Source organism: Amblyomma mixtum, chromosome 1, assembly GCF_055824585.1.
Source record: "Amblyomma mixtum isolate Tamu chromosome 1, ASM5582458v1, whole genome shotgun sequence".
NCBI lineage: Eukaryota > Metazoa > Arthropoda > Arachnida > Ixodida > Ixodidae > Amblyomma > Amblyomma mixtum.
Window position 1 is genome coordinate 73,765,861 of NC_143012.1, and position 13,700 is coordinate 73,779,560.

At 48.1% G+C, this 13,700-nt stretch overlaps 1 protein-coding gene across 1 annotated transcript in view; it reads left to right on the plus strand.

Moving 5' to 3' along the window:
• Window positions 1-13,700, plus strand: part of LOC149366789 (uncharacterized) — a 126,261-nt gene that overhangs the window by 67,215 nt on the left and 45,346 nt on the right. The window contains exon 14 of the mRNA XM_089571796.1: window positions 9,282-9,507. Coding sequence (XP_089427922.1) covers window positions 9,282-9,507 — 226 coding nt within the window. The remainder of the gene's footprint in view (window positions 1-9,281; window positions 9,508-13,700) is intronic.

Consider the following 13,700-nt stretch of genomic DNA (forward strand, 5'->3'; position numbering starts at 1 on the left):
GTCTATAATCGCCGTTGTCGGTACTCCGCCGCATTCGATCTCTACCTGCTGCAGCTTCGATTTGCACACTTCTTCTGGCGATCTCGGGGATTTAATTTCTGCAACCAGAGTCCTGTGGGAGTAGGCCGACCCAGCGGTTTCGGGAGCGTCCGCGCTGGCGACGGCTACTTTCTGAGCCCGGGCGCGCTTATCATTTCTCTGCGCGTTCTGCGCAGCGCGGGGGCAGTCTTTAGCGCGGTGACCCCCTGCGCGGCACACATAACACTGTGCCTGCCGTTTGATGTCACTGCTTGAAGGTGGGCATGGGGACCTTTCTTTCTCCGCGTGTACGGTCGCTGGTCGCACCGCGCGCCCCTTTCCTTTCGCTTGCTCGAAAGTCTGAAGCATCTGCGATAACTCATCCGGTTTCGCCCACTTTTCCCCCTCGCGGAGGCGCACATACTCCAGACCCTCGGTGCTTAGGCTAGCTTTCATGCGATCGGCTACGACGAGAGCCACCACATCTTCCTTAGTGTCTGCCTCCCTCGAACGAAGGTAATAGTGAAAGTATGTCTTCACGCGAGAGGCGAATTGGGCCCAAGTTTCCTCCTTACGCTTTGCGGCGCGTTCGAACCGATCCAAGTACTCGACGGGGGTCAGCTTTAGCTCGCTTAATACGGCCGCCTTCACTGACTCGTAGTCGCTGCACTCGTCGTCCTTAAGACCGCGAAGCAAATACCGCACACGCTCGGTCAGCGTCGGCATGATCAAGTGTACGCGGCTGTTTTCCGGCACATCGTACGTCGTGAAAACTCTTTCCACCTCGTCAAACCAAAGCGGTACGTCCGCGTCGCCCGGCAACTTGAGTCCCTTTAGGACTTTGGCGCATTGGGAGACTGGGTCGAGGCCCGTTCGCCGTTGTTCCCCTGATTCCGATATCAAGGGTGTCTGCCGGCCACCTGTCATCGCTATCCCAAGCTTCTGCAATTCGATGCGCTCTCGAGATTCGACTTCAAGCTTATGCTTTGCGAGCGCAAGCTCGAAATCCAGTTCCATGCGGCGGATTGCCAATGCATCGGAACCCGGCGTTGCACCTACCTTTCGTAGCTCTCCCGCTATCGGCTCTGATGTCGCTGCGTCCTGCTGCGACGTTTCGCCTAACTGATCATCGCCTTCTGACGTTTTGCCTGGCTGATCATAGCCCTCTGTAGCCATCCCCTTTAATGCACTCGCATTTTCCTGTCTGCGGTCTGAGCTCGCCATCATGCTCCTTGTCAACACCATACGCCCGTTTACACATGAGCCATAACCACCTCAGAGGTACGCAAGGAATCCCGCTCACCCGTGCTGGTGTCGCTAGTAGGATCCGTTGCCTCTCTGTTGCCGCTGCCTCGTCCCGAGATGCAGGATGAAGGACGCCTCAGGATCGGCGTACTGGACTACCTTGTTCCCTTGGCTGGGCCTGAAGATCGGCTCCTTCCCGGGTTCCCGGACGGTCGTTGCCTGACGCTGCTGGCTTGACGGTGGTGTCGGCTCACGGTCGACGATTGCCGAATTCTGTCGTGACTGCGCCAGTAAATTCTTTTTCTTTCTTCAGGTTCGTTTGGTTTTCTTCGGGGGAGTTCAGCCTCCTCCAAACGTGAGTTGTTCGGTGGTGTTTTGAAGCACAGGAGTCCAGAAGCAGAAAGTACGAAAGGGAAGTTATATTTACAGAGTATATACAAGGCAAACTCAGTTGCAGAAGCGTGAAGTCACACAGACGTTCAAGTACTGTAACTTAGAGGGTACTTATCTCACACAGAGATACTATCTCACACAGAGATACAACTTCGGGAAAATCTTACTCATCGACCGGCGGTCTCGGTTAGAGCCTAGAAGTTTTCCTTACGTGCTAAGCACGGAGCCTGGTTGGGACTTATCTCACACAGAGATACAACTTCGGAAAATCTTACTCATCGACCGGCGGTCTCGGTTAGAGCCTAGAAGTTTTCCGTACGTGCGAAGCACGGAGCCTGTTTAGGACTTATCTCACACAGAGATACGACTTCGGAAAATCTTACTCATCGACCGGCGGTCTCGGTTAGAGCCTAGAAGTTTTCCGTACGTGCTAAGCACGGAGCCTCGTTGCGACTGCCATTCCTGGCTTTTCCTTCCGTTTTTATTTCTTACGTAAACAAAGGCGCTGGGGCGGTCATTTCTCTTGACCCGCCCCAGTCTTGGATCAACCAATCGCTACTTAATTTCGCAGTAGCCACGGCCCTGTGGGCTGGGCACAGCCTCGAAACCAGGGCTCGAATAAATAAAACAAACAAATCAAGAAAACATTCGTAAAACGCTCTCCACGCAACTCCCTCGCCTTCCTCCAAGAACGCACTTTTCATCTTAAGTGCATGCACGTGCGTAACTGCCTCAAGGCGGCCACCCTCTCGTGCTGCGTCCAACCGGAAGACCTTTGTTTACCTCCCCGCATGGCTACAACGCTATCAGTCAGCGGATCAGTCCTTTGATCAGTCGCGGTGGGAGGGAGACCACCCCTTTCGGGACGGCAAGGCCACGCCGCATGCGCGCCCTCTGCCCGAGGCGTCACGGCTGCGTTCCAAAGTGGCGTCCTCCCCATGCCGGTAATTGCTTCCGCATTTCTTGCTGCACTGCGCGAGCCACGCGGGAAGTACAAAGGGGAGAGCCAGCGAGGTCGCGTACGAGGCGCGATCTTACAGACCACATCGCGCAAGCATACCTGCTCAGATATGTATTTCCTTTAATGTCGCTACGGGAGTATCAATGCGACCTGGGGCCCCTTCTGCACGACAGGTGTGTGATTAACACTGAGCCCGCATTTCATAGAATTTTTGCAATAGAACTGCTAACTTCGACAGAACGACCTGGAGCAGAGAGATGGCGAACAGAACGAGTGCTAGTTTTTTTCGTTGTCCGTTGGCTCTCTGTTGTGGGTCGTTCTGTCAAAGCGCTTCCACTGCGAAAATGCTACACCAAATATCCCCTATCGCTGGTCAATAAAATCGTAAAAGTTGTTTTTCTCTGCTGAAATGGCGCATGCCCACCTCAGTGAATTGGCTTAGGCTTCGTGCACACCCAAACAGAATCAAATACAGACAGAGGTGGAATGGTCAGTTAGGTGTAATAGCATTGGTTAAATATGAAGTTAAAATTTAGGAAAAGGTGGTTGAAAAACGATGTCGGCGTGTGAACGAGCTGCTGGTACTAATTAACAATGGTACTGTGCTCAAATAATGTGCCCCCAAAAGGGGAGGAGAAGTACTGTAGTTGAAACATTCCCCTTTATTACTAGCGCTGAGAGGCAGTGCAACGCACACACAAAAAGTTTGGTTCAGAGGTGAATGTTTTTGCTGGCGATCTATCGGCTGCCCTGAACAACCCGCCCAGTATTTGTATTCTCAATAAATGTTTTTTTTCTCTTCATCCTCTTATTCCCGTGCAGTGTTTTTAAAAACAAATTTAGTCTGTTTCATCGTCTAAATTAGGTGTAAGTATTAGACGCATTTCAGGAAGACAGCAGCACATTCAGGGATGGCTAATATGCCGTAGCAGCCAAACATGGATACTGACAGGGTTCTTTGGCTCGATGACATGCTACTATCTTCACGCGGTTCCCTTCTTCAAGCTAGGCAACCCTCATGGTCTCCCTGGCTGCTTTGATGGCTTGGGGAGTTTTGACCATTCCTGGTTTTTTCTGCTAGTTGCACGGTACGCTTGTCATCACGCGCTGTTTTGGAACTGTACATGCCGCTGGCTTCAGTCGATTAAGTTAGCGCCCGAGATAATTAACTGCTGTTTCATAACTACAGCACGACGAATGGGACACAGAAGAAAGGAAATCGTAGGGACACAGCAACAACACAGCGTTTTTTCCCTTTCGTCGCGTAGTAGTTATGGAATACCGTCACCAACTCTCCCATCTACTGACCTTGCTAAATTAATTTGGTAGATGCAGTCCAGAACTTCAAATTATCCAATCAAAATTACATTATTGATTATGGGACTGCCAAAATTCTTCTAATTATCCAGGATTTTGAATTAATAAAGTTGGATTATCAAGGTTTTACTGTACATGCTCCCAGGCCCAGCTTTGCCTCACTATTGGAGCTCAGTGGCTCTGTGGCTATGGCACTCGGCTGCTGACCCGAGAGACTTGGGTTCGATCCCGGCCGCTGCGGTTGAATTTCTATGGAGGCGAAATTCTAGAGGCCCGGATACTGTGCGATGCCAGTGCCCGTTAAAGAACCCCAGGTGGTCGAAATTTACGAAGTCCTTCACTACGGCGCCACTGGCAGCCTCAGTCACGTTAGGACGTTCAACCCGCATGAACCATGAAAAAAGTTCGTCTTTGAAGAAGTTGCACGGGGATGTTTTTCTAGCAAGGAATAACTACTGGGAAAAATACAAGCATGAAGAGCTTGCACATCAGCTGCACCAGCGCCTTATCAAACACTGCCCTGAATGTTTCGCTTGCCGCACTGCCTTATCAGAACGGGTGCGACGTGCGTCGTCTGCGTCAGCGCTTTTCAATCTCTGCGCTACACGAACCATCTGCACCCGGCGCAAACCTTTTCAAACGCCGCGCCATTGCTATCGGAAGTGCTTTGGTGTCAGTATCATTGTCAGCACCCATGTTTGTTTACAAACGACAAAACCAGGTATTTAGATATGAAAATCAAACCCATATTAGAAACGAAAGAATGCGAAGCAAGTTCACACGTGATTTTCGGCCGTATTTGTCGTTTGCAATCTCCGGAACAACTCTTCCAGGATCACTTCACATATGCAGCTGTAAGCACACTTCTGCCTTTAAGGTCTTTCGTTCGAGTAGGCTGCCTGGGTGGACTTTTAGGAATCTTCCAATACGGCCTGAAGCATACAAAAGTAAACGTCAAAACCGGATCTTGTTGGCATGAACTTAGGATGGAGCTATTATGCCATGCGAGGGCTAGCTTGCATCATCTGTTTGTAAAAGTTATCGCTTGATTAAGGCAAGGCTTTGCACATTTCGGCGCCTATGAGTTAACATTTGTGATATTTTTGCTGTGTTTATACGACGTGACTGTCCTGAATTTTTATGTACTTTTTAATAGTAGATGCAGTGGACATTACTGGTCAAACATTCCTCTTACCCATATTAATTCATAATAATGGTCTACACCCTTCCCAGAGCTATGCTTTAAGCACATGAATTTCATGACAGCTTAACAGCTGACTTAACCATTCATTTCTCATTTACACCGATTCCCTGAGTGTGCTTAAAGCACTGCACTCCAGAAATGCTGCTGAACCCATAATAGGAAACATCATACATAACATAGTTAAAATCACAAATCAAAAGCATAACATTAAATTCTGCTGGGTTCCTAGCCATGTTGGAATTGTGGGCAATGAGAAAGCAGATGTATGCGCTGCACAACCCCGGAACGGCCAAATAAAGCAAGTGAACATACCGTACAGGGATTGTTTAAAGTTTATATACAGTAAACTCAGAAATAAATGGCAGGCAGCATGGAAAGAGCACGTAAACAACAAACTACATTCTGTGAAGCCCATTTTAGGGGAATGGCAATCATGTAGGCATCAAGAACGTTTTACCGAAGTTATTTTATGTCGGCTCCGCATTGGACGCACCCACCTCACGCACAACTTTCTGCTAACCAAACAAAACAAACCTCTCTGTGAAATGTGTGGTGCTGAACTCACAGTGAACCACATTTTAATTTTATGTCTCAAACTAGAAGAACTAAGAAATAAATATTTTACAATATTTTACAGGCAAAGCATCCCAATACACCCCATGTTACTTTTAGGTGATCGAGCATTCGTTGACATTTCATTTATTTTCAGGTTTCTCAAGGAAGCCAACGTTTTAAACAAACTCTAAGTATTTTTAAAAAAGCTTCACCTTTAACAAAAGCTCTAACCTTGTGTTTGGCGCATCATAGCCTCAGTTGCTTTTGCGCCATTAAAATCAATATAACTAACTAACTAACTAACTAACTAACTAACTAACTAACTAACTAACTAACTAACTAACTAACTAACTAACCATTCATTTCCGGCCACCGCGGTGGGTTAGTGGTTATGGCGATCCACTGCTGGCCCGAAAGACGCAGGTTCGATCCCGGCCACGGCGGTAAAGTTTCGATGGCGGCGATATTTTAGAGGTCATTGTATTGTGCGCGGTCAGTGCACGTTAAAGAACCCCAGGTAGCCGAAATTTACGGAGGCCTTCACTCCAGCGTTCCTCATAGCCTGTGTCGCTTTAGGAGGGTAAACACCATAAACCGAACCATTTGTTTCCAATTTGTTATGACCGACACTCGATAGAGATCTTTTGATTACCATGCTATAGGAGTACATCTTTTATGCGCATTTTGTCCATACATGATCGGTTTTTCTCTTCCCGGTCAGAGGTGGCCTCAATGGCTAGTCGTTTTCTCTCGGCTTCGTCTATTAGGCTTTGTGGCCCTGTCCCAGCGCTACTCAAAAGATATACAGTGTGTTTGACGTAAGACTTTACACAATTTTTAAAGTTAGGCTTTTTGAATTAGAAGCGCGCTTTTTTCCACATAGCATTGTATTTAACTACTATTGTTACACTCCTTAATTATTGGGAGGCATGTTGCCCACTGTCAGTACCATCCATGCCTTTTTTGGAATTTCGAAAATATATTGATACGTGGCGGCAAGCCAAGGAACCGAACGACATGATGACCGATGAAATATGATTTTAATGGCTGCGGACCTAGCGCGAGCGCTCCGTCCCGCGCCACAGCCCGCCCCTTCGTTATCTACTTCGTAACATTACCCGGGACCACCGAGCGATCGTGCCGATCGATTGGGTGAATTCTGAAGCATGAGCTGACAGTGAGGGTGGTCAGAAAGGACAGAAGAAGATCAAAGGCTTGCCACCACGATGGATGAGATGGTCTGATGAAAAGTTGCCCCCGGAGCTTCAGGGCCAGTGGTTGGTCGCCCAGAGCCGAAGGTCAAGGCTTATAGACTCGCCGTGCAGCTTGGGCGGGGGTGCTGTCTTGGTTCTTGTCGTTGTCGGTTCATAACGGGTCTGGTCCTGGTCGCCGACGGGTCATATCGGTTCTGGTCCTGGTCACCGTGTCTTATGTTCGGGGCTGGGGACGGGGCGGGGGCGAAAAGCGCCAGGTCAGTTCTGGTCAAGTAGAGCTGGGGAGAGCCGGGCGGCGGAGTCCATGTTCCCTAGGCCGACGACCAAGGCAAGCATAAGGCGGTGATGCTCCAGGGACAGGATGACGATGTACCCCGCACATTACACTAAATGATACGTGGCAGCAAGCCAAGGAACCGAGCGACATGATGACCGATGAAATATGATTTTAATGGCTGCGGGCCTAGGGCGAGCGCTCCGTCCCGCGCCACAGCCCGCTTCTTCGTCATCTACTTCGTAACAATATTTACCCTCGGCGTTGTGGTACAACAAATTCTGGCTACATAGCGCCAAAATACATGCGCTTTCGACAAGCTTGCAGGCAAAGCACCGCAATAACCAATTTTTGTTGGGCTACAGCGCTGGGGGTAACCTGCGTTTTCGAAATTCTAAAACTGGTATGGATATTACTTACGGTGCGATAAATTTTTCTCAATAATTATTGAGCCTCACTTCAATAGTCAAAAAGTCATTATTCGTTAACCAACCTGATAGTTAGTACTTCTTAGCTGTATTCTAATGTACCGACTAGTGCATTGCATGGGCATGGGCCGGCCCGAAAGCCCGGGCCATGATCTGTTTCGCCAGGCCTGGGCCGGGCCCGGGCCTGAAGTTGCAGGCCCGGGCAGGGCCCGGGCTTAAAGCTGCGGACACTAGACGGGTTTGGGTTCGTACAGAAACTGCTGGTGCCCGACTATTCATTCACTATTGCAGAGTTAAATACACAACTGTGGCGTTGGAGCACCGACACGGATGAGCTATGGGTTGTAGTACGCGATGACAAAAAAAACTGCGTTATTCATAGACTCATTTATTTCCTTATTTCCACGCCTCGGTGGCTTAGTGGCCAAGGCACTTGATTGCGGAGCCGGGGAACCAGGGTTTGTTCCTAGCCTCAGCGGCCGCATTTCCATTTCGGCGGCAAGCATGACAGCCATGTACTCCACTTGGGCCCTACAGCCCCAAAAACATAGCTTTTATTTTATAGCTACATTTTTCTCATGTGAGACAGTTCACAAACTAAAGCGCGTTCGGTTTTCTTTTTGATCAGCTGTCCGGATCGTATCGTAAATGAAATAGCCACAAAAGCTCGCGAGAGTTTGTAAATCTCATCTCATAACCACATCTATCCCTCCTCGCTTCTTCAGCCTGATTGTCATGACAAGTGTTTTGCCCTGTAAGTTATCACATGGTTCGCGGGTTATCTTCTGCTCCGCCAGTAAGAGTAAAATTCAACCGGTCTTAATTGGCCATGGATTGTTCGTCTGCCCAAAACATAACCTTGCACTACTAGAAATGCATTCGCAAAGAACATATTAGTTTAGGACGCTTATAGTCTACAAAACACACACCTTGAAATACTCAAGCCTTTTAGCTTTTCGTTTCCGCTGAAAGGCGACCAGTTCGGCTACGAGTTCCACCTGTAAGTCCCCGTTCACTAAACAAATGTCATACCACTGCTTGCCAGGCAGCTTTAATGTTTATACTTCCCGGCGGCAAAATATAACTGATTAAAATCATGGGGGAATGCAAAGTAGTCTATCACGCGCGTATGCAGCCCTTTTTAGTTGGCTCTTGGAACTTCCGAGTTTATCTTCACGCACCTACACGATATCACTGTCCAAAAGACGGGCCTGGCGAGCACTACTCTTAATTACTTCCTTCTGGGTTATAAAGAACCAACTTTCTGCAAGCCAAACTGTGGTTTCAGAACGTTTGTCGGCCAGTTTCTTACCTGTCTAGTAGCGGTCTACGTGCTCAGAGTGAGAAGTACACCTCAAGCGCTACTGTGAAATGGGCCGGGCCGGGCACGGGCTTGGCTTCACTCCGAGGCTCACGGGCCGGGCCGGGCCGGGCTCCCTAGAGCGATAATTTAGCGGGCCTGGGCCGGGCTCGGGCTCCAGGTCTCGGGCCCGGGCCGGGCTTAGGCCTCACATTGAGGCCTGTGCAGTGCTGTAGTAAAAACAACACCACTGACAATGCTATTCCCACAAATGCGCTCGTCTGAGTAAAAAGCCAATTTTTAAAAATTGTGTAAAGTCTTTGGTGAAACACCCTTTGTAAGCATGGTATGCCTAAAATCCGTTTCTTTCAGAACCCAGGGAGGGAATTCTGGAACTGCTGGAGCGTGAATGTAGTGTTGGAAGTGAATGGCGTGCCAAAGGAATTCAACCTGACTGAGTCCGGACCAACGGCCGATGACATGTACAGCATTCCGGTGAAGCCGTACACCGACGTGAATATACGGTTGCGAATGAGGACACCTAACAACAAGTACAGCGTGTGGACCAGGAGCATGACTGTGGTATCAGCTGAGGACGGTGGGAGTCTGTTTTTGTCTGCTTGTAAAAAACCTGAGTAGCTTTTCAAGTTCTCGAATTGGGCTTAAATACTTGTCTGGCTAGCTCAATCATTTCTATTGTTCGGATTATTACACTGCATCCACACTGTAAGACGACATTACAAGGGGGAAAGGGGGACGTAGCAATTGCAATCGCAATTGCAAGCCAAAAGTAATGATGAAACCAAAAATGTATACAACAGAAATACAAATCTTACGAACTCCAATTCTCCTCGACAGTAAGAGTAGCACAGAATAATGAAATTTTTGTTTCCTGCGTGGTGTGTTAAGGTGGGCAATTAGTAATGTGATCGATTACAATTAATTACACGTCCTAAATTAGAAATAACAGCCAAAGTAATAGAGTGATGTGGTGGATTACACCAAAGATAATTTCCCTCTCTTCTCTTTAAAGTGAGCCTGAAATGGTTTCGACAGACATATCCTAGTGCAACAGATCTGTAGAGGTGATCTTTGTGGGTATCGGAGTCAAAGCGGAAAGCTCTGCGTAGAACGTATAATTTAAAAATATTTCTTAATCGCTGGTCGCAGTAGATCATAACCGATTAGGGCGACACACCTCACCGCGCGTCCCTTGCCCCGATGACGTCATTGGGTAGACAGGGTGAGCTTGAAAGCTGGCTCTTCTTCCCAATGATGTCGTCGGTGTAGTGGACGCGCCATGATGTGCGCCGCCCGAATCGGTTGCGAGCTGCTGCAAGCGGCGATTTTTAAAAAGTATTTTGAAACTATAGGGTCCCCACAGAGCTTTCAAATTTGACTCGAATACCCACAATAACCACGTCTACAGATTCACAGAATTCTTGCCCGGGAATATGCCAATCCAAATAATTTCGGCATCTATTTAGTGATCACAAAACAAATTGATTAGCCTGATATACACTCCATTAAATATAAATGCACTCCCTTTTTCTTTTCGTCCTTTCAATGACTGTTGGCTTTTTCGTGTATACGAGGTCTGTTAGAAAATTATCCGACCTTTTGCCGAAGAAAAAAAACTGGCATAACTGGATCTTTGGAAACCTAATCATCTTCAAAGTAGGCTCCTTGGGACTCCACATAATTCTTCCAGTGGTGCTGCCACAGTGGTGCTGCCACACAGAGGGAGTCAAAGAAAGCAGTAAGCATCACTATGACATTGCTGCGCACTTGGCGGGCCTTCTTTGGTCTTGGTGACGTGGAATGCTGCCATTGTGACGACTGGGATTTGGTTTCCGGGTCGTACCTGTACACCCAAGACTCGTCACCAGCGATTATGGTGTTGATGAAGTCGGGGTCACTGTTTGTGGAATCCAGCATATCCTGTGAGACTTCAACACGAAGCTGCTTTTGCTCCACCGTGAGCAGCTTCGGCGCGAATTTCGCCGCATCTTTCTCCATGGCCAAATTTTCGGTGTAATGGAATGTTCAGAAATATAGGGGATGTCCACCTCTTCCACAATTTCTCGGATAGTCACACGATGGTCCCGCGTCACCACAGCGTTCACTTCGGCAATGACCAGGTCATTTCGGCATGTTGATGGCCGACCGGAGCGTGGCTCTCTGTGCACCGATGTGCGGCCGTCTTTAAACCAATTGTATCACTGCTTAATCTGTGTCCTGCTCATAGCATTGTCACCGAAAGCCGTCTAAATATTCCGAAAGGTTTCCACTTAGCTGTCGCCTAGTTTCTGGCAAAATTTGATGCAGTAGCGCTGCTCCTGTCGTTCCGCCATTTTCCTTGCAATAAAAAACCAACGAGAGCACTGCGCACTGCCTCACTGAAACGCTGCGTGCCAGTGACTGACGCTATCGGCAGGTGAGCGAAAATTTGTGCATGCGCACGAAGGCTCAGGGTAGCCTGGTGCAAGCGTGCTTGTTTCAAATCCGTCAGGTGTTCGTAAAAAAAATAAGGTCGGATACTTTTCTAACAGACCTCGTAGATACACAGCAGCCCACCATCTGCTTACCTCGATGAATACAATAAATGAGTGATCAGTGAATCTTACGAATACGAGGCCATATGCATTACTAGACGAAAATGTTCGAAAATACAGAGTCTGTTCTGAAAGTAGTAGGACTGGTTTTTTCCTGGGCGAACGGGCGGACGAGAGGTGGTCTGCGGGTGCTGGATCGTTGAAGGGGGATATTGGGAATGCCGGGGAAAATTGGCAGTCGGCTCTCGGCTGTTGAAGAGAGGAGGTCGCTTGTACTGTGAACCCCTGTAGAAACGTCTCGTCACGCGGAATCGTCGAGCGTTTACTGGATCAGCGATACGCGATCAAATTTTGAGTAAATCTTGGTGAAACGGGCAAACAGACTCAAGACATAAATAAAGAGGCCTACGGTGACGCTTTCATTGGTAGCTCAGGTGTTTTTTGAGTGGCACAAGCTTTTCCCAGAAGGTAAGCAAAGAGTGGAGGAAGACGACCGCTCCAGACGCACTTCGATCAGCAAGACAAACGAAAATGTGTAGCGAGTGAAACATTTACTTAACAGTGATCATAAAATGAGTATCAGATTGATTGCTGATGACTTGAGCATTCCTGAAACCGAGGTTTTTGAGATCGTGACAGAAAACTTATCCATGACGAAAGCGTGCGCGAAGTTGGTGCCGGTAGTGTTGTCAGAGGAGGAAAAGGCCAGCCGGTAGGATCTTCTTCATCATGTGAATGAGGACCCCGATTTTTTGCCCGGCACAAGGCGGCAACGCTGCCTCAGCCCCCCTACAACCTCGACTTGGCCCCGCCGGACTTTTTTCTATTTCCGAGAATAAAATCGACGCTCGAGGGGAAAAATCACGGATCGGTACAGTCGGTTCAACTGGCCGTGACGAGGGAGCTAAACAGCATTCCGCTCCAGGCGTTCCTGCAGGCGTAGGAAAACTGTAAAACTCATTGGCAGCAGCGTGTAGGTGCGGAAGAGTGCTACCTTGAAAAATTGTAATCGTTTGTACTGTTCCCTTGAATGAATTTTGTTTAAAAAAAATGAGTCCTACAACTTTCAGAACAGACCATGTATATGCTAGTAGGCACCGCATTATAAATGCCGAAAACTTGGCCCCCTGAACGGTACCCGCATGGAGGTTTTCTCCGAGGAGTCGTCGGCTTTGGTGCTGCAAAAAGCTCATTGCCGCACACAATGTAGCGATGTGTGAATGTTTAGCGGTGCATCTGGGGTTCTTTAGCGTGTGACGTCGCGCTGGTTTCACATGGCCAAGCTGATCACGAAACCGGCACAGAGAGCGTTAAAAGCGGGTGCACGGCACCCTTTGTCATGAGCATAATTTTGGACAACTTTAAATTTACGGTAGGTAGTGACTGCTCATCCGGATAATGAGAGGGAAAAAACTAGAAGAATAAGAATGGGATGGAACGCATATGGCAAGGTCTCTAAGATCATGAATGGCAATTTAGCAACACCTCTCAAGAGAAAAGGATAGAACACTTGTATCTTACCGGTACTCACCTATGTGGAAGAAACGTGGAGGCTAACAATGAGGGTTTTTCTAAAGTTAAGGACAACGCAGCGAGCTATGGAAAGCAAAATGACAGGTGAAACGTTAAGAGACCGGACGCGCACAGAGTGGGTGAGGGAACAAACGCGGGTTAATGATATCCTAGTCGAAATCAAGAGGAAGAAATGGCTTGAGCAGGGCATGTAATGAGAAGGCAGTATAACAGCTGTTCATTAAGAGTAACGGAGTGAATTCCAAGAGAAAGCAAGCTTAGCACGGGGCCGCAGAAAGTTAGATGGGCAGATGAGATTAAGATGTTCGTGGGTATACGATGGGCACAAGTGGTAAGGGACCGGGTTAATTGGAGAGACATGGAAAAGGCTTTTGCCCTGCAACGGGCGTGAAACTCTTCGGCTACTTTATCTTATCCATATTGCTAATGACAATGCCCTCTTTGTCTCTTATCGCATACATCTGGTTGTTACCTATGCCTAGTTCACTCTTCACTGCTTTTAGGCTACCTCCGCTCTTTAGAGCATGCTCGATATTCTCCATGTTAAACTTCCTGATATTGGCTACTTTGTGTTTATTTATTGACTTCGACAGCTCTACTAGTTCTCTTCTGTCATAGAGTTAGACGTCCTCATGCTTTGCCGTTTTTTAATCAGATCTTTAGACTCCTAAGATAGCTTCCCAGTGTCCTGTCGAGCCATCCT